Source organism: Hippocampus zosterae, chromosome 9, assembly GCF_025434085.1.
Source record: "Hippocampus zosterae strain Florida chromosome 9, ASM2543408v3, whole genome shotgun sequence".
NCBI lineage: Eukaryota > Metazoa > Chordata > Actinopteri > Syngnathiformes > Syngnathidae > Hippocampus > Hippocampus zosterae.
In genome coordinates, this window is record NC_067459.1 from 16,092,433 (window position 1) to 16,118,816 (window position 26,384).

Genomic DNA, 26,384 nt, shown 5'->3' on the forward strand with positions numbered 1-26,384 from the left:
GTTACCAAGGCAACCGTACCACCCATCCACGTTTGACTCACTTTTTGCCTACACTAACAGCATCTATCAGAAATATGTTACACACCGTGGCAAGTCAGTGGAGCTTCGAGGAGAGCGTCAAGAGAGAGCAAAACAGCCCAAACTGTTACGCAATTAGCCTGATCGGGCCACGGGGCTTCGGATCGAAGGTCCTCCCGTCTCCCTTGCGGTGAGACCTGCGCGACACATGTGCGAACAGCTGCTCACTTGGTCACCTTCTGATACAATGTCAATTCATCATCTGTGACAACAAATCCCGTCTGATCGTCTAATAACGCGCAGGACGTATTCAAGCCAAATATTTCTCGTCACCGTCATACACGCGCATGTGATGTCCTACTTTGTGTAATTCCACATTTTTACGCACGGTGACAGCAACGCTCTCGGTGTTTTGCATTCTGCCGTCTCTTGACTGTATTGGATCTTTTTGACAGTCTCTCGTGGTTAATAAATAGCTAATCGTTTGAATGATTGTATTGTCATAATAGTAATAATGTGAAGCAATTAGTATACAAACTGTGAGGTTCATATTAATTGATTCCGTGTTACTCGATATAAGTCTAGAGAAAACTTTTTTTTTCATCTGAAAGGTATGTCTAAAATGTCGGCCCAAGTAAGGAACGCGTTCAAACACCAACCACAATAATAAATTAGTTGCTAAATACATTTCGGTGCCATGATGCAGTTTGTGCAAGTCTTCCGTTGCATTTGGTTAGATTCTGCAGGCGTTAGTAACAAACACATTTGCTGGTAAAATACCTGTTGCACTACTTCGATATTGCAATTTGTTAATAATGATGATGATGATGATGACGAAGTCGACTGCCCGAACACAGCTGGGATAGGCTACAACAGCTGCTGTTAGGAGGATTAAAAAAATTATGTACAGCTAATAATAATAATAATAATAATAATAATAATAATAATAATAATAGGCTCCAGCAAGCCCCGCGACCATTGTGACAATAAGTAGATCAGAAAATGGATGGATGGCTAATAATAATAATAACGTATAGCTATTTATTGCGATTGAAATAAGAATAATAATAATAATAATAATAGGCTCCAGCAAGCCCCGCGACCATTGTGACAATAAGTAGATCAGAAAATGGATGGATGGCTAATAATAATAATAACGTATAGCTATTTATTGCGATTGAAATAAGAGACTTAATGTAATGCAATGCAAGATCGATACAAGTATCTTAATTGTGATTTACAGTAAATTGACTCAGAGACGAGAATAACATTCTAATAGTCTCAATTTGGCTAGGAAGCTGCGGTCCGATTTATCTGCACTGTCATTGGCTGCAATTCTGATTTCTTTGCTCCGATTGGTTGAGGATGAACAGCGCCCTGTATGCTGAGCTGTGATTGGCTAGACCCGCAGCGACTCTGCATCCTGTTCCCACTGCCAGGACCAGGCACAAGAGCGCAGGGAGGGGGGAGCTGCAAAGCGCGGCCGGGAAAGCATCGCACTTGGAGGATGTGCAATATCATTTTCCTCATCCGGAAGAGATGTTGACACGCGACATGTTACCAAAGACCGAAGCGACCGCTGGCACCAATTCTCGAGCGTTTTCTTAACGTCTTGTGCAGCAACAGAGCGAAGGTCCAAGACGAAGAAAGTGTCACCTTTACCTCCTCCAGGTCACAGCAAAGACCACCAACATGCCCGTCCAAGAACCCGACAGCATCCTAAGCTACCAGGTACAGTTTGCCGCGTGTTGTATGCTTTGCATGCATGGCATGTGTTGACTATTAACCTGCATGCGCACAACTGGTAACCAGTCATGTCACCTTCATGAGATGTTTTTCGGCAACTTTTTAAGGACACTTCATAATTGCCCCATCAAGATTCACCATACCTTTAAATGTTCTATGTCCAAAATAAATGCTCATAAATCATAAGTTTAAACCCGACGCCAACTTGTCGGCTGCGGAGGACATTGTTGTTGTGCCACACGCACTCAAGTCATGCAGGTGTTATCGCGTTGCAACACGGTGACGTCACAGATGCTCGTTAATTGTCACGTTCTGCAAAAGTGGTCGTCAGCGCAAAAACGCGGATTAACCAAATTGGCTCGGGTCGTGGTGTGTTTCACATTACCCTCAAATGACCTTGACGCCATTCGCTCCCGCCGTCTGCATGTGCGTCCGGATTATTAGTCATTACAGCAGTGGGACGATGAAGTGGGGTTCTTAAGCATACTGCAGCATCCTGCACGATAGGATGCGTGATGATGTTTGATCTGAGCTGCGGCCAGGTGCTGATGCGAGGGTTTATTTGGTGTAACTGCTTTTAGGAGGGACTCAGTGTGGTTCAGAACTTGTCATGCCGTTACAATGATCACGAACGATGTCACCTTACAGCCTGGAAATATCTGAAGTCAGGAGATGATGAAACTATAAGTGAACTCATCACTGAAATCCATATGTGGAACTATTTTATAGAAATATCCTGCTAATCCCCCTTATAGTTGCAGGTGTTTGGGAGCCTATCTCAGCCGACTACGGGTACATCCTGGACTAGTCAATATCTAATTACAGGTCAACTGTAGACAAACAACCATAACAACCACCACCGAATAATGTGTTTTTATTATTGTGGCAATAATTTGTAGTCATGTTGAACTACTTTGCATGGTAATGATAGCTTTTTTTGGAGGGGGTAATATTTGTTTTAGAGGAGGAGGAACCATATTTGGTAACATATTCTGCAGCTCGGACTGCTGGGAAGTAGGTAATTTCCCACTGGGAACCTCTATGAGCTGACCAAAGACTTCCTTTCAAAGCAGAACAACAAACACGGCTGATGACGTCCTTTGCCATTTGAGTTGCATTGCAGGCACTTGTGATGAAAAGTCAATTTACTTTGGCATTTACTTTTCATTTCTACTTCACATTTACCACGGTGCCGCTATTGTTGCGTGACGTCAGATTTCTTAGGCTCAATCAAGCCGATTGTATCGTTGCTTCAACTTCTAGAGGAGTTGAAACTACAAGAATCAGAGAAAAGCACTCAAGTCAAGTGAAGTAAATGTTGTCACCAGACTGTGCTTTTGAGTGTGAGAAAATGTGGTCAGAGGAAAGCCTCTCTGAAACTGAAACAATGTAGACTACATTCACAAAATAAATAAAGGAAATAAAACTAATGTGAATTTGGACTGACTTTAGGTTGAATAATAACAACAGAATATTCACTGTGAGGCTCAGAGAGAAACGATATATTGGTTTGCATATTGCATTCCGATCAATTACAATCTGGCATGATGTGTCGTAAATTTGTCCCCGTTTTAATTACCTCAACAGTCACAGCTCTTCGAGCTCCACGATTTGGCACGTCTCCCAATAAACTTTCATTTTAATCAGTTTAATGACTCCAAGATGGGTTAATGAAGCCCATTTGGGAATTGGAATTAAATGTAAAACATTGCAGTTGCATGGGACAATGCCCCTAGTGACATTCTGTTTTTTTTTTTATAAGACGCTGTACTGCCAAGGAACTTTTTCATCTGCATAGTTTGTCTTTCATCCATAAATTCACCCTTCATCATTTTATCCTTGCAGCAATGAACTCCGTACTAATTGTCGAATCGAGTGAAGCCGTAAGTCAAAGGGGGCCATTGGTCACGGAATCGTTCACAAAGCTGACTTTCATGCAACTGCCCCCCCAAAAAATAGCTAAACCGTTGCGGCGTACTATTTTTGATTCATGTTTTTTTCATCTGGTGGTACCGTGGTCAAGTGATTAGCACAACCCGCATACAGTTCTGAGGTTGGGGAGTTCAAATCTGGTATCTTGTTTCCCTGTCTGTAGTTTGAATGTTCTCGCCTTTCAATACATAATCTTTTCTGAACCCCCACCCCCCAAAAAAAACAAACAAAAAAAACACGTTCTTGTAAAAACATGCTCAAGTTTTGTCGGTACCAAGCAGACGAATAACCTCTGATTGCCTCTCACTGATATCGCATAAAACGAAGTGTATTTTAACACTCCTCCAATTCTCAGTCAGCGCTTCAATCCATCATGCAGCCACAAAATCCAACTAAACTAATCTTCGTCGAACTAAACCAATTAGAGGTGCAAGGCTGGAGAGCCGAATGGAACATGAGGTTTTGAGCGAGGTGCATGCAGTATGACTCATTCTGCCTGTGGGCTGAAGCTGTCGTTAGAACAGCAGCTCTCTCCTTTCCTGTCTCGCCGTTACATCCTGTCACGTATTGATGAGCGGGCCACTGTCACACGTCTCCAGTTAGCAAACAGCTAATGTGTAATGGTCTGATGTGAAGTGTGTGTGTGTGTGTGTGTGTGTGTGTGTGTGTGTGTGTGTGTGTGCGTGTGCGTGTGCGTGTGTGTGTGTGTGTGTGTGTGTGGCTGTGGCACGGAGAGGCCGTCATGGTTGTCCTCAGACATGAACCTCGGTCTGGAAGTGACAGGTCCAGTTGTTTGAGTCAAGATCTGCATCCCCGCTGTCAAACCAGGGTGCTTTGTTGAGACGGGTGGGGTGGAAGACGTCCGCACAGATTAATTTAAAACACGTTCGTCGAGTGCTGAATTAAACAGAATCAGATCTGCCAGATACAGTTGGGTCAGCTTGTTGCCAGAGGAACTTTTTCTAGTAATGTGCTAGTCTATCTATTTAGTTATCAAGCTGCTATTCTTCCTATAATTTACTCAAATGTGTTGATGTGTTACATAATCTTTTTTTTTTGTGTTTTTTTTTTTTTGCCAAAGGGAAGCGTAACATTGACTTGCAATGGAAGGGCATTCTACGTGCTAGACCAGGGGTGTCAAACCCATTTTTCTCGCGGCCCATATTTTAGTTACTGTTTCCCTTGGAAGGCCATTCTGACTGAAACCAGAGAAAAGGCATCAAGAAAAACACTTTATTCAAATGTTGTGTAATTCAGATTCAGATTCAGAAAACTTGATTTATCCCCGTGGGGCAATTAAGTTACTGTAATGAGAGATTTGGTCAAAAGAAAAAAGCTTACAATATCTCTCTTATTTGTTACATACTGTATGAGAATTTGAAATGTTGGTACAAATTTTAATAAGCCACATAGAAGTTGATTTGCCACATAAAATGATGTGATGGGCCAGATCTGGCCCCCAGGCGTTGAGTTTGACACCTCTGTGCTAGACGCTCAAACATTCTTTGAGAAAATTCAATTGAAATACATAATCTGGAAAGTGGGTTTGGACATGGAACATAAAACCTAAAGACGAGGACAAAATGGAAAAAAGTGACATGAGCGGTGGGTGCACTTTATTGAAGATTTGTTAAGCTTTGTGAAATTGATCATAAAAATCTATGTCCGTGATTTTGGTGCATAATGTCTTCCTTTTCATTGCCCGGTGTGTAGTTAGTCAGACAGTGAAAGAGTAAGTTGTCAAGTAAATTTATAACGTGACATAAATCATTTTGTACCAGCCTCCTGGATGAAAAAAAGGTTTTAGTATGTTTTTTTTCTCGAAAAAGTTTCCCTTTGTAGTTGAGTTTTTATTAGTTTTAGTTAATTTTTTTAGGGGCCGGGGGGGGGGGGGGTCTAAGAATGAAAAAACAAAACAGAACATTGTGCAGTCAAAACCACAGTCCGTTCAAATTCAATCCACAAATCAAAAAAAATCAAGGTACTGCAAAACAGTCCACAGACTTAGAATTCCAATAGGTGCAGTGAATAATATTGCCTCTAAAGTTCGGTGCATCACAACGCTAATGTCTTAAATGAACCTCGGATGCCCTTGCATTCCATCTTTTGTTTGACAAGTTGCCAAAGTGGATTTGTGGCTTTCACATAACACTATAAGACATTTTCCCACTGGCTTTTAGATATGAGTCATGATCAATCTGGATGGATGGATGGATGGATAGATGGGTAGAAGTGGTGATGCTAATTAGCGCTTTGGAGCGTTTAAGTTTCAATGGTTTAAGTTTCAATGCTTCATTTGTTATAAGCTGTACACAAAGTACAGGGACTTGAGGTGTTTGTTGTACTGGGGGGGGGGGGGGGGGGTGAAAACAAAAAATGAGCTTCCGTGATGCAATATGTGCACTTCATGACACCCAGCATGCCTCACGCCACCGCAGTGCCTAATGGAGCGACAGGGAAAATACATTGATTGACCTGCCTAGTGGAAGAGGGCTTGGGGTGATTGGTCGGGGGCGAGTGCGACTGAAATCAGTGCTGCTCTATTTGTCCTGACAAATTCGATGTCTCTCAATGACAAGAACATTCATACATTCAGATGTGTGACAAGCTTGCTTCTAATCTATTCATTGTGTGAAAAAAGAAATCCAAGTCAAGAATTTCTCTTGAAAGATGTTTGGATGTGAAGATTTTTGTCACATACTACATTTCGGTCCTTAAAAATATACAGTGTTATCGGTACTGCTCTGTGCGTAGTGTGATGATGTCATCTAAATGTGGAAAATAGGAGATTTCATTTGATTGTTATTTATTGTTTATTTATTTATTTATTTTGAGAGCCTGGCAATGTGATGTTGGCGATTCATTTGGCGTGGATGTGTCTCTGCATCAAATGGTGGCTTAACAACATCCTTGAATAACTAGGACACTGTGTACGGCTGTTCTTTTTTTTCCTGTCGTAAGAGTCGTAACATCCTTCCGGGATGCATTTGAAATAGCCGAAGACTTAAGGCATCTTACATCAGTTTGTTTATGATACCGCCAGTCTATTTTGGGCTTTTAACACTTCGGCTTTTATAACTCTTTTCAAATAATTTATTAAAACAGTAAGACTCCAGCACTATCCGTGTCATCACTTGAGTTTTTTGTTTTTATATTTTGGGAGTGGTTATCTTCTTTTTGTACGTGTATGGCGATTGAAGTTGAGAATTCTATGTTATTTGTTCTTTTAACCTAGCTACCACTAGGATTTATGGAGTGTCTGTGTGCATATACAGAGTCAAACCCTTTGGACTTTGCTGGAATTTTATTCAGGAAATGTTCATAAAATGTGACCCCATCCTAATGTGGTGTTGCTTAATTAAAGATGCCATGCTGTATAATAAACACAAACCAGTTTCTCTTCTTCAAATCTAATGACCAACTTGCCTCGCAATCGTGCCTCTTGTCGTATCTTGCTCTTGTGTTCTGTGCACACATTTCAGGTGAGATTAGTGATACGCCCTTTGGACGATTCATACGAAAAATCAAACTGGCATTCCCATTTCTTAAATGTCGTAATTAGTAGACCTTTGTGAGGTTTTTTTTTCGCCGCCATCTCAAACTTTCATCCGCGCAAATCCTTGCGGACTAAAATACCCAGTCAACAAAATTGGTCTGGCCCAGCTCTGGGGCAGACACGGCACGTACACTTGGCCCACTTACCTCAATGAATGACGGTCCTGCAGTGGCCCACGTCTGGCATCCATGATGTGGGCCGCATTCGGCCCAGATCTGAGCCGCAGTGTAAAACCATATCATATTTTTGGGCCAAAAATGCCTTACTATACAGGGTCATTTTTTGGGGGCCAAAAATGCCTTACTATACATGGTCGTTTTTTGGGGGGCCAAAAATGCCTTACTATACATGGTAATTTTTTTCGGCTAAAAACGCCTTACTATAATGGTCGTTTTTTTGGGTCAAAAATGCCTTACTATAGATGGTCGTTTTTTGGGGCTAAAAATGCCTTACTATACATAGTCGTTTTTTGGGGGGCTAAAAATGCCTTACTATATATGGTCGTTTTTGGGGGCTAAAAAGTCCTTACTATACATGGTCGTTTTTTGGGGGGCTAAAAATGCCTTACTATATATGGTCGTTTTTGGGGGCTAAAAAGTCCTTACTATACATGGTCGTTTTTTGGGGGCTAAAAATGCCTTACTATATATACATGCTCGGGTTTTTTTTTCGGCCAAAAATACCTTACTATACATGGTCATTTTTTTTCGTGTAAAAACGTCTTAATATACATGGTCGTTTTTTTCGGCTAAAAACACCTTACTATACATATTTGTTTTTTGGGGCTAAAAAGGCCTTACAATACATGGTCATTTTTTTTCGTGTAAAAACGTCTTAATATACATGGTCGTTTTTTTCGGCTAAAAACACCTTACTATACATATTTGTTTTTTGGGGCTAAAAAGGCCTTACAATACATGCTCGTTTTTTTTTTCAGCCAAAAATGCCTTACTATACATGCTCGTTTTTTTAAGGCTAAAAACGCCTTACTATACATATTTGTTTTTTGGGGCTAAAAAGGCCTTACTATACATGCTCGTTTTTTTTTTTCAGCCAAAAATGCCTTACTATACATGCTCGTTTTATTTCGGCCAAAAATGCCTTACTGTACATGGTCGTTTTTATCGGCTAAAAAAGCCTTACTATATATATGGTCAATTTTTTTCGGCTAAAAACGCCTTACTATACATGGTCATTTTTTGGGGCTAAAAATTAACTTGCGACAAAGGGTCCGCAAATCGTATCTGAAAGCCATGATGGCCATCATTCCACAGTAAAACAAATTGTCTATGAATGTACAAAGTCTCGCACCGTTGTGTCTCTTCTCAGAGAAACAAATTTCTCGTTACATGACAGGATTTTCTTTTGCCTCGTCTCACATGATCTCTTTTCCAATTCCTCTGGCACTTGAAGGAGACGCAAGGACAAGACGGCCATTTTGCATCTGGCTGAGAGCCCTTTTTATGGAGGAGTGTCTCTAATCTGCATGGAGAATGAGTTTTTAGAATCATCAACTTTCCTCGGCCGCGTGTCACTGTAGTTCAGGGACAACGGCGTAGCAAAGGGTCGGTTGCCCGGAGATAGAAGCAGGCAACCGAAATACACAGGATGTGCCCTGTCCGTGGAAACGTGTGCATGTGTTCACAGAAGTACGTGTACTCACCTGCAGAGAGAAAAACCTCTAGAGTATCTTGCCAGCCCCTAATTATGTGCGAGCGCCTAAACGTGACACAAGGGAGGTGAGTGCTGAATGATAGGGAACCATTAACCTGTGGATAGAAAAAGAAAAACAAAAATGCAATGAGGCAAATCATAGCATGCGGACTAACAAAAGATCAAAAATGGCAACATTGGTCACGTGGGCTTTCATGTGTGTGTGTGTGTTTGAACCAAATAAATGCGCACTTGATGATCTGATGGTGCATTGCTATTTTTGGGACAAAGAACTTTTATAGTCTCCCTCTCATCATCCTCTCTTGTTTGGTGTTGATATGTTTGGTAAAGCTCCAACTCTAATGGTGCCTGCAGCTTGAGCCACAAACCCACACGCTGCATCGAGGCTTTCGCTTCAAGCCACAGCTGCAATGACTGATAGCACTGTTTGTTTGTTTGTATGTGGGGGGGTGCACAAAATATGTGTAGGAGAGAGCAAAACATCTTATCTATTTTAGACAAGAGATGTCATCCACATGAGAATACTGACAAGATCACAGACCTTCATTAAGATTTCTCAACTCCCCAAATCAATTGAGTTACCACTTTTGACTGCGGTGTTGATATTTTCTTCTATTTGCTCCTTAGGGAATTTTGAATCCGACTAGAACTTTTAGACGTGAGGATTATACAAGTCAGGTCAAGTCAACAGTATTTATAGAGCACTTTCAAACAGCCATAGCTGCATACAAAGTGCTGTACATGGAGAGATTTAACATACACAATAAACAGTAAGATTAATCCGTAATAAACGCGGTAGAAAGCACCAAGCAGTAAAATCAAGAACAAATCTAATAACAAATTGGAGCCTGAGTTGAAAATACTTGATTTAGTTTGCCTCTGCATAACATGAGAATAGATTTTGAAATGAAGCAGTCAAGATATGAATGACCGACTTGCAAGTAAAAGTAATAGTTTGAATTCGGAACCGTAGAGGATCATTCTATGCAATGAAAATTCGAAGCCAATGGAAACAGCGTCGTAAAAAGAGCACACTTCACATGACGCATGTTGCAAGTGAGCATCCTCAGCTGAGCGGCTTTTCGCGGCATCGCTGTGTTAACTGTACAATTCTATTTTGGTGAGAGAACATATTTCAGCCGTTTTAGTCGCCGCTCACACTTCTCCCCCTGCTTACACCAACTCAAATATTAAAACTAGGAATCAGTGGTTGGCCTCAGCGTGGCTTCTCCAATGAATGGCTTTTTTAAACACTGTTCTCTTTGGGATAAAGTCAATGCTTAGTCACAGACTGAATGATACTCTGGATTTAAAAAAATACATATCTATCACACTATCTAAATGGCTTTTCCATTCAATTACCATTGACTTTCGTTCTTGTGACATGTAATTGTGACTTTCCGCGCATAAATGAGAAAGCATGTTTTCCACCGAGGTTTAAAAGCGGAATCTTGCGTCTTGACGCAACAGCTTCAAATCGTCTAATTTCCTCACTAATTCAGACTCACGGGCCTTGCTAATGACACTAGGAGGAAGATATATTGTGAACATTGCACCCATTGAGCAGTGCATTAGCTACTCATTTCATAGCGGAATGAAGAATGACTACAACAAACCGCATGAAATAGGCCTGCGCTTTTGAATGTTGGTAGTTTAGTCTAAAAGTCTCCTTTTTTATATGTCTCCTATTTTCTATACACAAGTTGGCTGCAAAAAAAAATGTACCTGTTCAATGCCAGCTCTCAGAAACATTATTCATTAGGATTCATTGTTGTTGTGCGTGTTTGTCTTTCATTCAGCGGCCAGATGAAGAAGTGGTGATAGACCAGGGTGGGACCAGCTCAGTGCTGAACATCCACTATGAGAAGGAAGAACTTGAAGGTGGGTACAAAGAGGACTCCAACAACTTTCATTTGTGCCCTCTTATTACTGAGACACAAGCTTTCCCTCTTAATATTTCCTGAAATGAAAATTCATGATGTTTGATGTCACAAGGGCATTGACTTTTCCCAACGCTGATCAATTACAAAATATTGGGCGGTCGATGGTGAGATGACAGACAGAAATGTAAAGGTGTTGGACTGTCAAGACTTCAATCGCTGCTGACGCGTAGCTCAAACAAAAAAACAAAAACAAACAAACGAAAAAAAGATCTTGGTCTGTCTCTCTGCAGCCCGGCACCAAATGGGTCGGTGGTTGGGGACCACTGATCTTTGAGAAATATGGAACTCAGTCCTCATTTCCTCAACGCACATTTTCTTTCAATTTATTTAATAATACTCATATTATGAATGCTATGGTTAGATGCATTTATCTATCCAGTGGTACCTCTACTCACAAAATTAATTGGTTCTGGAAGAAATTTCGTAACTAGAAAATGTTGTAAGTGGAGTCGTGATTTCCATGTTAATGCCCTAATCCGTTCCAAGCCCCCCCCCCCCCAAATTCAGACATAAATGCTTTCAAAAGCATAAAAATGCATCAAAATGTGTAACAAATACATGCTACAATTAGATTATTACAAAATAAAAGAGAGTTGTGCATAATGTAAAAAACATCGTTTTTTTGCCCTCTTTAGTTCATGTTCTCCATTAGAAGTGTTTTTTTTTTGCCTGAGGTTTTGTAAAGAACGGATCCAAGGACTATTGCTTTTGTCGGCTTTTAACAATCCTTCGAAAAAGTCCAAGGCAAAACATTAGCATAGTGACCGATCGCCCAACTGGTGAACAGTTACGTGAAATTAGCGGAACATCTCATGGCCCGAGGGGCGAATGACGAGGATGCTGCATAAACACATACCTATCCATCTACGCACATAGACACATATTGGTAGAGCCCGCCCCCCTGCCCCCTTAGCCAATGGTATGACAGGATGATGCTCAGGAATAGCCAAGGGCAGAGCAGCTATGTTGCGTTCAGGAAACTAGGAGCTGTGAGTAGTAGCTCATACTGTGTTTTTTACCTTTCGTATCTTGAAATTTCGTTCGTAACAAGAGGTAATATTTTCCTGTTGAGGCATTTCGTCACTTGAAAATTTCATACGAAGAGATGTTCATCAGAAGAGGTACCACTGTATACATATAATAATAAGCACTGTAATTCTTCATCCATCCCCCCCATCCATTTTCGACACCGCTTATCCTGGACTGGGTTGCGGGAGGGTGTTGGAGCCCATCCCAGCTGATTTCGGGCAAAAGGTGGACTACACCCAGAACCGGTTGGTAGTCAGTCACAGGGCACATATAGAAACAAACAACCATTCAAACCCACATTCACACCATCACTGAGTGGGAGGCGATGCCGCGCTGCCTGCACACAAGTCAGGCGAGTGTATCACGACACCGTCAGCGACCCCATTATCATTATTACCTCTGTCACCTCCTTTTCAGGCCACAGGACTCTCTTTGTGGGTGTCCGGATGCCCCGGCAGAGCCATCGACACCACAAGGCTCATGGCTCTCGGCATCGTAAGAAAGACAGGAGGACGGGAAGCATAACAGTGCGAGAAAGCCAAGGGAACGAGAAGACACCCTGTCACGGTATGCGCAGAAACACATTTCCTCCATGGAATTACACACTGTAGGATACAATCTTAAATATTTTGGCACAAAAAACTACCAATAAATCATGTAAAAGTTTGACAAGTCATCTCATTTCATAGAAAGGTAAAATTGTGACTCACGTGCTGTCACTTTATCAGACACGCCGTCCCAGAGGGTGCAGTTCATTCTGGGAACAGAGGAAGATGCTGAGCATGTGGCCCACGAGTTGTTCACTGAGCTGGATGAGATCTGTGTGAAAGATGGCAAAGATGCTGAGTGGAAGGAAACAGCCAGGTCAGTATTTTCCCCTGGGATCCATTGGTAACAAAACCTAATAAAAGCTTCTGGCCGCTCGGGCGGAGACGCAAATTCACATTTAGAGCCTAAGAGGGCATTTCTTGACCAGGAAGAGCTCAAGTGCTCTCTCACATAGAGGATTTCAAATATTTAGCTATTGGTTTATGTTTTGGCAGTTGACGTCATTATGAGTCTAAAATGGACCGTCTTTCAAAAACTGACGCTCTCAATTTGCTTTGTGACGTGCTTCTCATTTGTTGAATCACCTTGTCGAAACGGTGTCTTGGTTTCACCTATGTCCTCTTCGTCTGTCTTCAGGTGGCTAAAGTTTGAGGAAGATGTGGAGGATGGCGGCGAAAGGTGGAGCAAGCCGTACGTGGCTACGCTGTCCCTCCACAGTCTCTTTGAGTTGAGGAGTTGCATCATCAATGGGAGCGTTTTGCTCGACATGCACGCTGACTGCATTGAGGAGATCGCAGGTGCGCATAAATATGACAACTCCATGCTACCTCTACCTCTACTTACGAACGTCTCTTCACACGAAATTTTCAAGTTACAAAACGCCTCGACAGGAAAATATTGCCTCTCGTTACGAAAGGTAAAAATACAGTATGGGTTGCTACGCGCAGCTCCAAGTTTCCTGAACGCAACATAATTATAGCTGCTCTGCCATTGGCTATTACCGAGCATCATCCTGGCATCCCATTGGCTAAGAGGGACCTCTACCGTATGTGTCCATGCGTGTAGATAGTTATGTGTTTATGGAGCGCCCTCGTCATTCATGAGATGTTCCGATTTCACGTAACTGTGAAACACCCAGAAAAAGCGTTCACCAGTCGGGTGATCCCTAACTATGCTGATGTTTGCCTTGGACATTTTCAAAGGATTGTTAAAAGCCGACAAAATCAAACGTCCTTGGATCCGTTCTTTACAAAACGGCAGGCAAAAAACACTTCTGGGAGAGAACATTTACTAAAGAGGGCAAAAAAAAAAACGATGAGGACGCTGTTAAAAGTTAAATGACTATGCAGAGGCAATTATTTGTATTCTTTATTCAGCTTTTTACATCATGCACAATGCACAATTTATTGTGCAATCATCTAATTGCAGCATGTATTTATTCCACATTTTGCATTTTTATGCTTCATGACACATTTACCGGTATGTCTGAATTTTTTTGGGGGGGAGGGGGGCTTAGAACGGATTAGGGCATTTCCATGGAAAACACGTCTCTACTTACAAAATTTTGTAGTTAAGAAATTTCTTCCAGAACCAATTAATTTTGTCAGAGGTACCACTGTATATCATTAACTAAGTGCTTGTGACTGAATGACCACTGTCTAGTTATCCAGACACATACACACACGCACGCACACACAACCACACCCATTCTCCGGTGAAGACACTGTTCATCTTAATTATTTGTCGCAATACTTATCAACAATGATTTAATAAGGTCGGAAACAACTAACCGGCATGAAGATGCAACACATTATTTCTACACTCCTCTTCAAGTGTTTGCAGTTTCGTATGATTGCTTTGACAACATTCAAAGGAAATCACAACACAAACTTAGGTGTGAACTGTGGTGTATTTTCAGCCATGTTTCAGCCGTGTACGTGGCGGCGGTCCAATTAGCAGGGCTTATTATTATACTGGCACTCAACTCAACAAGTCAGCACTGGCCTTGAGATGTGCTCAGACTTAATGTGGAACGTGTACGTGTGTGTGCTTGTGTGTGTGAACATGCAGACTGTCTGACAGCAGTAAAAAAGTTGGCTTAATGACTCAGCATCTTGGAAAAGACAAAGTGAAAGACGAGGCAATAAGATGAAGATGTGCTGGTGATTGGTTGGACAGTTTCATTATTTAACAACGTCTTGAGAAATATAACACCAGCATACCCAGTCCCCAGTGTGGGACAAATAAAAGATATCTTATCTTATCTTATCAGAAATGAAAGAAATGAGTTCTTGTTAGAGGATTTATATCTCAAGTTAAGGCAAGCCCTGCATTCTCGCGTCTTTCTTTCTGTGTGTGTGCTACAGACATGGTTCTGGATCATCAGGAAGCGTCTCACGAGTTGGACGACAGCGTGAGGGTGAAAGTGCGAGAGGCCTTGCTCAAGCGGCACCACCACCAGAATGAGAAGAAGAAGAACCTCATGCCCATCGTGCGCTCCATCACAGAGGGGACTCGCAAACAGTCTGAGCCTCACTTAACAGGTTGCTTGTTTTTTTTTCTGCACAGTTGATTTATAGTCAGCCATCGCAAGTGTCGGCCACCAAAGAATGTTATTGTGAGCACGGAACTGCAAACAAGTTTTATTGAATAAAAATTTGCTGCGTTTGTAACGGTCGTTGAGATATCAACATCGGCCAAAAATGTCGATTTAAATCTGTGGTTCTTTGTAAAAATATGGGATTTTTTTCATCATTCAAGAGACCGTTTTAACTTGAGTTATCCTTATTATTGTCGACATTTGGCTAAATTCCCATGTGTCCATCTTGTAGACATATCATTCACTCCATCACAAATTCATAAAGTACCATCCAAAGTACTGTCAAAGCTTCTCAAAATTAACAGAATGGGTTACCAAAATAATGTCTATGATTTATGTATTTTCTTTCCTTATTTTAGGCTTGAGGTTTTGGGGTTTGGGTATTTATTTTTATATTTTTAATTCATTTTTGTATATTTTTTGGAATGGTTAGTACAAAAAGGTGAATTCAGTTTGACTTCCTCTTCGCCTGTTGTGCGCACACAGCCATGTCAGCCACATCTCCTCAGCCTACACCCCTTACAGAGCCACCTAAGAACGGCGCAGGATCGGAAGGGCATCAAGTGGACCTGAGCAAGGTAAAATAGCAATTTGAGCAGACGTGTCAAACTCATTTTTGTCACGGGCCACATTGTAGCTACAGTTTCCCTTGGAGGACTGTTATGAATTTTGGGAAACCATATCAATGTTTAATCCCCTCCACATATTACATACACAGCGCACAACAAATGAATGAATGAATAACTTGTTCTAAAATGATAAGTCAAGAATAATGACTGTTATTGTGGATTACATATGACAATTTGACATTTTTGTTCCGACTTTAGCAAGCATCATAGGACTTGACATGATTGATTTGCTTTCGCGGGCCACAAAAAATGATGTTGCGGGCCAGATCTGACCCCTGGGCCTTGACTTTCACACCTGTGATTTAGAGTTTAGGTTTTTTTTTGGAATGGTCACGTCCTCCATAAGTGCTAAGTTCATATACACTGTATTATTTTGTGTATCCCAGCACTTGTTTGCATATACAGTATGTGAATAGAAACTTTGAGGTCCACATTTTAAAAATGAGAATTAGTCGTCTGCAGCTCATCTGTTTTGTCGTCTTGTCAACAATCAAAAGAATCCTGTGAAAGTAAAAAAAATATATATATATAGACAGTATATATATAAAGGAGCTTTCACATAAAAAAAAACAAACAAAACAAAACGTTGATGTATTCTACCACGATGAAAGGGCACGTCTCTTAAAACAATTTCCACTCAATTTATTTATCAGGTGGACCTCCACTTCATGAAGAAGATCCCAGAGGGAGCAGAGGCCTCAAACGTGTTGGTTGGAGAGCTGGACTTCCTAGAGAGGCCCATTGTGGCTTTTGTTCGCCTCTCCCCCGCTGTTCTGCTCACTGGCCTCACCGAGGTCCCGATACCCACCAGGTTGAGAGCAACGCCTTGTGACACTCACGTGCACAACACTTGCGATGGTGTACATTCGGTATAGTGTGCACATGATATTAGTTGAAGCTGTCAACTCATCCCTTTAGGTTTCTTTTCATTCTCCTGGGCCCAGATGGAAAAGCTCAGCAGTACCATGAGATCGGACGCTCCATGGCAACCATTATGACGGATGAGGTAAGGTTTGCCTTCAAAACAATCCCTTTGCTAAGGCTGAAGAACTCTGACGCAGCCGATATGCGTCGTGTGTCTTTTCTCCAGATCTTCCATGGTGTAGCTTACAAGGCAAAGGACAGAAGTGACCTCCTGGCTGGGATAGATGAGTTCCTGGACCAGGTGACTGTCTTGCCACCAGGGGAGTGGGACCCTTCTATCCGTATTGAGCCGCCCAAAAATGTCCCATCTCAGGTACAGCGTGGGGTTTTTTTTCTGCTTTGAATGGTGAACTACAATCGCAATATGCTGAAGATAGCTGACTTTGATTTTACGTGATTGAAGGAGAAGCGGAAAATGCCCGGCGTCCCGAATGGCACAATTTACCAAGTAGAGGAAGAGCAACATGCAGAACACCATGGACCAGAGCTGCAGAGAACCGGAAGGTGAATCCATGTCTGCCAGATAAACCTCACCGTGTTTCAAATTGTTACGCAAATGATATTTTTTGTTTGTGTTTCCCCAATAGCGATCGCAGTCGGAATAATTTTCAAATCATCAACCTTTAAATAATATCGTGGAAGGCACCCTTTAATCCCGCATCGCTATTTTTCTAACTGTGTGTAAACAGTGGGCAGAAGGTATCGTTCTATTCCGGCACGGCTGTGTCCCAACGCACGACGCGAGATCCCAAAAGGCGCGCTTAACGACCTTTGGGTTTCACTCAAAACTAAATGATTCCCACAGAGACACTCCAGAAGCTTGCACAATCTTCAGAATCTTATTCCCCGGAAGAGTCACATTTTCCCTTTCTGCCATTGTAATGACCGCGTGTCCCATTAGTTTTGTCCGTATAGTAACGTCAAAAGGTCTTTAGAGGTCTAAGAGAGGACAAATGATGATGTATGGTGCCGGCATAATGTTCTCCCTGTGCACTTTGTTCCCTTTTGTGTTGTGACCAGGTTATTCGGCGGCCTGATAATGGACATCAAAAGGAAGGCTCCGTTTTATCTGAGTGACTATAAAGATGGCCTGAGCCTGCAGTGTGTGGCCTCGTTCCTCTTCCTCTACTGTGCCTGTATGTCTCCTGTCATCACCTTTGGGGGGCTGCTTGGAGAGGCAACAGAGGGACGCATTGTAAGGGCAAACACTTGCACGGAATGTCTGCACAGAACACACATTTTTTTTTCTAATGTTAATACATATTATACATATTTCCAGAGTGCCATTGAGTCCTTACTTGGTGCATCCATGACTGGAGTAGCCTACTCGTTATTTGCTGGCCAGCCTCTCACGATTCTGGGCAGCACAGGACCCGTGTTGGTGTTTGAGAAAATCCTCTTCAAATTCTGCAAGTCTGTATCAAATTAGCTGCAGTTCTTAGTCAATTTTTTTTTTTTTTTTTGGTATGCTCTGCCTGATATGTGTTGTTCATTTGACTCTTTAGGGACTACAACCTGTCCTACTTGTCGTTAAGGGCCTGCATTGGCCTGTGGACGGCACTGTTGTGTCTGTTGCTCGTCGCTACAGATGCTAGCTCTCTGGTGTGCTACATCACTCGCTTCACGGAGGAGGCCTTTGCCGCCCTCATCTGCATTATCTTCATCTACGAGGCCTTGGAGAAGCTGTGCCACCTGGGAGAAATGTACCCCATCAACGCTCACAGTGATCTGGACAAGCTGACGCTAGCATAGTGAGGAACACAGTTTGTGGTTGTTTTTCTCTTGACAGACTTTTCAGAATTGCGAACAAACTGACAGATATAGAAGTGTAAGTAGAATTGAACGGGAGCAAGAGGGTGCAGCTTCTTTGAAAAGTTACAGCAGCTGTCAGTTGTGACATTACACGAGTCTATTGGGGATTTTTTTGCAACACTTACAGAAAAATAAATGGAAGAATTGTAGCTGGGAAATTAGGTGAGCATGCTCACATTCCTATGCAACCTAGCTTGTTAGCAACGTTAGCATTGAGTCATTTTATTTTTGTTTTGACCCCTTTGAGCCAACAGTGGTCAACTTCTTTTTACACTTGTTTGTGTGACAACTAGAAGCAGTAAAAAAAGAGAGAGGTGTGTGTGAGGTGCATTTGAAACGTGACCCGTTTACATCATTTCTGTATTAGAAGTGGCTAACTTCAATTTTCGCTTTCACTTGAAACATTGACCATGACAACTTTTATACGATCAATACTGTACTTTCTATTCCTTTTATTTGCTATGGATTTTTTTTTTAATTCAATTCAACCAGCATCCTGGAACAGCTTCCACTGTACATGATTCTTACTGTTATTGTGCTCTCTCTCTGACTTTAGCTGCCGGTGTGCAGAGCCTGATAGTCCGAGCAATAAAACTTTAAAACTGTGGAGCGAGAGAAACATCACAGCTTCTTCTGTTCCTTGGGCCAACCTTACTGTCAAGGTAACGTCATCGGGTCAAAGTATATAAACACACACACACACTCATGCAAATACACACTAACAAGCAGAAAATGCATTAAGATTAAGAAAACCTTTATTAGTCTCGCAATGGAGAAATTCCAGATTCACAGCAGCAAAGTTATGAAAGGAAGAAGTAGAACAACAAAAAAAATAGGAGCTGCTGGAAAGGCAGCCACTCTCGCGGCGCCATTTTGAAGTCAAAAATAACAAAAATAACATAAGACAACACATAGGACAGAGACAGTCGTGCAATCTTCACCACTTTTCTGCATACACTTTGTTGTCTGAAGCAGTTATAGATGAAAGAGGAGAGGATCAAAGTGTCCTTTCACCAGTGGATCAGAGACATCATGCTGAAAAATGTGCACACGTCTGCTACAAGCAAAGTTTTGAAAGCAAACACGAAGCTGTAGCGTCCATTGACGAAAAGAGATTAGTTCACTTCTCCTGTCCCACATAATCCGCTTCAAACTCCAAGCCGCGACTCCCAGCTCCAAATCCGCATCGGCACTCCGCACCAACGCTCCTTTCTTCTCATCGTCGGCTCCTCAAGACCTCCATCCATCCAGCCGCAGACCGTTCAACAGCACCGATCTCTCCGCTGAACAAAGCGGGGCTGTGAAAAATGCTGCCCATTACAGGCGCAAGACACAAGCGCCCCGGGACTGTCCAGCAACGACAGTCAAATGTCGCCGACATTCCTCCAGTCAAAAACAGTGCTGGTATACCCATGCTGCCGAGAAGGCGCAACCACCAAGCACAGAGTCTCCTCCTTGATGAATGTCGTGGCCAAAAAATGCTGAAAAAGGTCCACATCAAGTCCACACGACGTAACAACAAACACAAAGTGACAAAAGAAACACAAGAACAACAAAAAAAGCAAGGCTCATGAGAGCACTTGCTGACGGCTGCCTACTCGGGCGCCATCTTGACTCCAAAGTTAGCAAGCAACCTATCCTAACCTCTCTGAAAGTTAACGCCGATATAGACATTTCATCGATTAGCTTTTCTTCACGGAGCACGACCAAAGTTTGTCTTGGGAACACTCAATAAGGCTGAACGGCGCTCCTTCGGTCACTCATTCACTCACCACAGCTGCTGTTTCACGTATTTCCCCGCCCCTCAGGAGCAACACAGTTCCTTGCAGAAGTCTTTGCTCAAACGACCTTGAGACAAACTTGTCCTCATTCTACAGGAATGCGTGAGTCTGCAGGGGGACTTTGTAGGGACGTCGTGTGGCCATCATGGCCCCTACACCCCCGATGTCCTCTTCTGGTCCGTCATCTTGTTCTTCTCCACTTTCTTCATGTCAGCATTCCTCAAACAGTTCAAAACGAGTCGCTACTTCCCCACCAAGGTAATCCGCAAAACGGCGATGGGGGCTGCGCACATGCGCGCACTTAATTCTATTCATCAGATTTCGGCATAGGCGCAGATTAGTCATCGCTTTCCTCTGAGGGGTCTTTCCGTATGCAATCAGGTGCGATCCATGATCAGTGACTTTGCCGTCTTCCTCACCATTGTCGTCATGGTATTGCTCGACTACATCATAGGAGTACCCTCCCAGAAGTTAAAGGTGCCCAGCAAATTCCAGGTAAATTGGGGGGAAAAAAATCCTGTTAGTAAGATTTGATGGGGATTATATTTGCAGCTTGTGCGTATGTTTCTCCATTAGCCCACCAGAGATGACAGAGGGTGGCTGATCAACCCAATCGGACGCAACCCCTGGTGGACGCTCCTGGCAGCCTCTATCCCTGCTCTTCTCTGCACCATCCTCATCTTCATGGACCAACAGATAACCGCTGTCATCATCAACCGGAAAGAGCACAAACTGCTGGTATTTGATCATGTTTGATGTTGACCGAACAATCCCATTTACGCATACAGTGCAAACTCAAGTCCAGATTTGTTCAAAACTGTTTTTTCCCCCTCATTTTCCCATCGGGAATAATCGAAATGCAAATAAGTTGTCACCGTAATAAAAGCTTTATTAAATGTAAGTATTAATACTTTGTTAACAGTCATGCAAAGTGGAAAAATAAGTTAACATTCATTGCTGAAGAAAAAAATTAACGTTTTTTTTTTTTTTAGCTCTTCATTCTGCAACCTATTTTAGCAAGTTGCAAAGCAGCCCAGGAGCTCCATTTGATTCGGCCGGCAAAGCTGCTTATAAAATACATATTTCGGGCCAACTTCTAGCTTCATACATTTGAATATACTACTTTTGTAAAAAACGGTTTCAAAAAGCTAAAGCTATTACCCGCACAGTCTAATTTTTGATCTCGACTAAGCTGATCCCATCTAAGGTATGCTGAGGCCCTGCGTGACATTATGATGATTCTTGTGACGTAATGCTTTTCAATTTCGAAACCCTGAAGTTTAAAATTGAGCGAAAGACCTCAAGAACATTTCACTTAAAATGCTCCTCCATTTGTTTCCCAGAAAGGTTGCGGGTACCACTTGGACCTCCTGATGGTGGGGATGATGCTGGCCGTGTGCTCCGTCATGGGTTTGCCGTGGTTTGTCGCCGCAACTGTCTTGTCCATCACTCACGTGAACAGTTTGAAGCTGGAGTCGGAAAGCTCAGCTCCAGGAGAGCAGCCTCGTTTTCTGGGCATCAGAGAGCAGAGGCTCACTGGCCTGGTCATCTTCTTGCTGATGGGATGCTCTGTATTCATGACTGGCGCCCTTCAGGTGAGTGCTGCCACCCTTTGGTTGGCACATAAATTTCAGCCAGAGCATTAAGTGACTAAGATTTGATGAATATCTTTTCTTACTCAGTTCATTCCGATGCCTGTGTTATATGGTGTCTTCCTCTACATGGGAGCTTCATCCTTGAAGGGCATCCAGGTAAGGTGTTATGTGACATACAGTATACACTCTGCGAACACCTCATTAGGCACACCTGTAGGCTAAGTGGATCATCTACACAAATTCAGACGATGACAAAAATGGACTGTGCAAAATGCTATTGCTAATGCTAAAAAAAATGTGTTTGAACACAAACGGTGGAGCAACTCATTGAAAATAACATAATACTTGACTGCATGAATTATTTTTCTGAAATGAAAAATATTACAGAATATCACTTTTAGTAAGAGAATAATAGAAATAGAATTATTCTCCATTTATTTGACTCTACTGTACTGCCTCCTGGTGGCTAAGGTGGACACACCAGAAGGCGCTGCATTAAAGCATGACGCAAAAACTGTATTCACTTTGCATTTAGTTGTTATTAATCTACATTTTCCGTAGAAAGTACAATATTATTGAGTGTTATTTATACTTATTAAAAAACACGTACAAAAGTTTTTGGGTGGGGTGGGGAGTGGGAACGGATCATTCTAATTTCCATTCATTACAACAAGGAGAGATGATTTGAGATAAGAGTGTTTTGAGTCACAAGTGTGGTCCTGGAACAAATTAAACTCATATTTCAAGACACCACTGTACAACGCAGTAGTGTGGTAAAGAGTTGCTTTAAGCCCATATCTCGCCGAGTTGTCTAATGTTATTTTTTTTCGGGTTCGCTCAAGATCGCAAATGTCGCAAAGACGCGTGCCTGACATTCGCCAACAGTTTTGATGGTCGCAAACACTTTTTCTTCTTGCAAAGAAACGTTGAACATGTTCAACAATTTTTTTGCACAAAAACTGGCATATGGCTTGCACTCATGCATTTAAAAACCTGATTGCTTGGCCACAGTTCTTTGACCGTCTGAAGTTGTTTGGGATGCCGACCAAGCACCAGCCAGATTTCATCTACCTGCGTCACGTGCCCTTGAGGAAGGTTCATCTATTTACGCTCACACAGCTGACCTGTCTCGTGCTTCTCTGGGTCATCAAGACCTCACCCGCTGCTATCGTCTTCCCCATGATGGTGAGCCGACTACTCACGATGGACGGAAAAGAATAATACTCTCTTGTTTTCTGAGTGCCCTCCTACTCAAATTGCATGTTTTTCCTGCTCTATTTCTGCAGGTCTTGGCTCTGGTATTCATCCGCAAACTGCTGGACCTGTGTTTCTCCAATCGGGAGCTCAGCTATCTGGATGATCTAATGCCGGAATGGAAGAAAAAAAACCTTGATGATGCTTCCAAAAAGATTGAGGAGGTAGTTGAAATGCAAAATGTAAATGCTCTATTGAAAAACAAAAAAATGCAAATATTGATCTGTGCATGTTGATGCAGGAGGCGGAAGTTATGCTCAGTACAAAAAGTGAAGACGCTCCAATTGTTCACATTCCTCTGGAGAGCAGTAAACCAGTGCAGGCCTCAAAGGCCCATGACCCCAGGTGAGCGTGGTTATCGGGTCGATACCGGCCTTATTTTAAGGTATCGTGGAGAATGCCGATACCAACCATCGATACCTAAGGCAAAAAAAAAATCTGATAGTCCTCCTCGGCAGTAATTGGCTATATATGTGGCAGTTTGACACATCGGTGAATCATCTTTATCAGAAGAAAAAGTCTTTGTTCACATTTTATTTTCGTCATGTTAAATGAAATTTTAAATGTCAAAAGAACAAGAGGTGTCAGTACTCTCGATGTAGGTTCAAGACCCAAAGCTATCAAAACGAAAAGGGAAAAAAAAAATGACGTAAAATGTACTCAGTGCTCTTTGAGGCATAATTTTTAAAAAATTTCAAGTGTGATAGTCACGTCATTCCACAGCTGTTATTTAGCTTGTCTTCAAATTCATGTAACTAGCGAGCCTTTTTTGGAGATGGGTTTTCTCCAAGCTAAATGCTAAAAATGGCTTTGCAGCATGGGGTGAGAGCGCCACCTGTTTCTTTGGTATGCAACGGGCAGCCAGCAAATGTGTTCCATGTATGATTCTAAAAAAAAACAAATATAAAAAAAACACATATAAATGTCTCATCTGTGTTTACGTGGACACTGTCTTGATTGCCTTTCCTTTCCTGTGCGTCATGTACAATATGTTGCTCTGTTTTTGGGTGCACCTTCTTTGTACTTAAGACTGTGACACTTAGCACTCCCTCTCCCAATATCGATTTTGAGCTTCTTCTCTCCTTCTCACCTCCTCGCTCCCCAGGTGTGATCCCTCTGATATTAATATATCTGACGAAATGTCTAAAACCACCATGTGGAAATCTCTCAGCTCCAATCAAAAGGACTCACGTCCTGTTTCCGCTAAGAAGGCAAGGCTAGACCCTGCGTGGAAACGCTCTCACCGCACTCACTCTCTTCCCTGTCTCTGCCCCCTTCTGTTATTTTCTCAGCTCCTCAGCTGTTCTCTAAACCTGATTTGTTTGCTTTTGTAGGATTGAAGAGCTCGCCTTCATTGATGAGTAAAGATTCCTCCAGTGCATGCAACTGTGCCACAAGACAGTTAAATGTCCAGCTGGAACCCTGGGATGTGATTTGTCTGTTTGGGACCGTTGGCTACCGGAGCGATTTGGAAAAGTCTCTGTAATCACTACGAGCGCCACACAACACACACAGGAACACAGGAACACCGCCATCCAGGTAGAACTGGTTTTAAAGCAGGCTGACAGCAAGAGAATTCACAGTGGACCCAGAGTCTTTTCCGTTTAGAGTGTCAATGGAAACAATGACATGTCTGCAACATTTATCTGGATGTTAAAATCTAATCGGGTCTTCCTTGGCCATTGTGCCACCTCTAACAATTTTAGGGAAATCGGTAGTTTTTGACTGATCCTGCTAACCTGACAAATAAAGCAAAAGACAATGACGAGTCGAATGATTGGTTAGTGTCGGAATCCGCATTTAACTTCTTCAAGTCTTGTGTCAATATGAATAGAGTATTTTATTTTGATGGTAATTTTATATTTGTAAAAATGGAGAAAAAAAACGTTTTTATCCACAAAATTCTATATTTGGCCATTCTGTCATTTCATAGCTGTGAGGGTCAGAAGATTCCAGTTAATTATTGTTTGAATCGATTTTTTGGAAGTAGATTTAAAAATAATAGTATAATTACTATGCGTCACTTTAAGCCTTCATGCCCGTTTTGTGTCGCCTGAATATTACACACTCGGCATCGATGAAAACAGCCAAAAAATCTATTATGTCTGTGCCTCAGACAAGCTTGTTAAAACTCCCGCAAGGCACTTTGGTTGGAGGATTTTGGATGTGTTAGAGGCTTTAAGTTGCAGAGCATTACTTTTGGAACGTTTGCTTTATTTTTGATGAAGTGTGGGAGGCGGTAGTGGAGAGGGTGGAGGATTATATAAGCAATAATTTACCCAAAGTCCATCTTGAATGAACTGTATGGATCGCAATTAATATGTTTTTGTTAATCAGGGATCCCTTGGCACTATTGAACCCTTGATGAAACTTGAGTGACATTTTTAATTACATTCTGAAACACATTTGAACAGAAGCGCATTTTCATCCATCACACTTAAACTTCAATCACATGCGCTTCGTGTAAAGGTGAGGTCATACTTGATCCACGCTTAGACTTAACACTTTATTAATAGGAATATATATATATATTATTTTCAAGAGATCCATGAAACAAAATGACTCTTATTGTAATGATTTATTTTCGCGAATGATATTCCAACCTGTTCTCCTGATTCTCTGTATATAGCTCGAGATGCTCGGTGGCTTCATCGAAAAGCTGATCTAAGCATTTCTCTGCCTCAAAATGACCGTGAATTTAACACGCTAGAAGAGTAATGTGAAAATGATGTTATGTGTCTTAGAATCTGCTTTTAATTCTCTTGTAAGTAGGAAACACATTTTTTTTTTGGTCTTTTGCACTGTGTATTTAATCTTACAGATTGCAGTGCATCGGCCCAGTAATCTTTCACTGTATCGTGTCGTCATGTTGTGACACTTTCTTCTTGGCCTGTGCGATAGTTTTTGTCTATTCACGTCCTGTACTTTCAAGTATGTGTTGAAACATTTGAATGTTAATATTCTGTGTTGTCTACTGTACGAGGCGGACAGATAGCTGAGCTAATTGATGGTGTGCTGTCATACTCACATTACTGTACAGTACGTATATTCAAAGCCAAGACCGAGTTGAAATGGAAATGAGAAAATAGTGATGTATGGATAAATGTGAATATAAATATTTTGAAAAGGATCATACGCCAAAGCAAACTGTTCGGTGATGCGTGCTCTGAGCACATTTCTTTTACTCATGTGTTATGTATCCTGTTTTCACAACACAATAATGTATTTGTGAATGTATGGCTGATATGCAGCAGAATGTCATCAGATGTACGCTACTGGAGATCGGATTGTGTCGAACTACCGCCACCTCCCGTAGCATCATTATTGATTGTTCTCGAGCATC

At 41.9% G+C, this 26,384-nt stretch overlaps 1 protein-coding gene across 2 annotated transcripts; it reads left to right on the top strand.

Annotated features, from left to right (window-relative positions):
- The first annotated feature begins 1,400 nt into the window (after positions 1–1,400).
- On the top strand, positions 1,401–25,125 carry slc4a8 (solute carrier family 4 member 8). 2 transcript variants are annotated; one of them, XM_052075353.1, is made up of 25 exons: positions 1,404–1,749; positions 10,726–10,807; positions 12,316–12,465; positions 12,627–12,762; positions 13,084–13,244; positions 14,814–14,990; positions 15,533–15,624; positions 16,329–16,486; positions 16,594–16,681; positions 16,766–16,912; positions 17,003–17,103; positions 17,620–17,794; positions 17,879–18,012; positions 18,105–18,350; positions 18,968–19,073; positions 20,289–20,450; positions 20,574–20,687; positions 20,769–20,930; positions 21,536–21,787; positions 21,875–21,943; positions 22,799–22,972; positions 23,074–23,205; positions 23,283–23,386; positions 24,147–24,252; positions 24,376–25,125. In XM_052075353.1, the coding sequence occupies exons 1-25, from the start codon at positions 1,711–1,713 to the stop codon at positions 24,379–24,381; spliced, it is 3,273 nt and encodes a 1,090-aa protein (XP_051931313.1). In that variant the 5' UTR covers positions 1,404–1,710; the 3' UTR covers positions 24,382–25,125. The 2 variants fall into 2 exon arrangements, with proteins under 2 accessions (XP_051931314.1, XP_051931313.1); XM_052075354.1 differs by lacking the exon at positions 24,147–24,252 and having other exon boundaries at positions 1,401–1,749.
- The last annotated feature ends 1,259 nt before the right edge of the window (positions 25,126–26,384 follow it).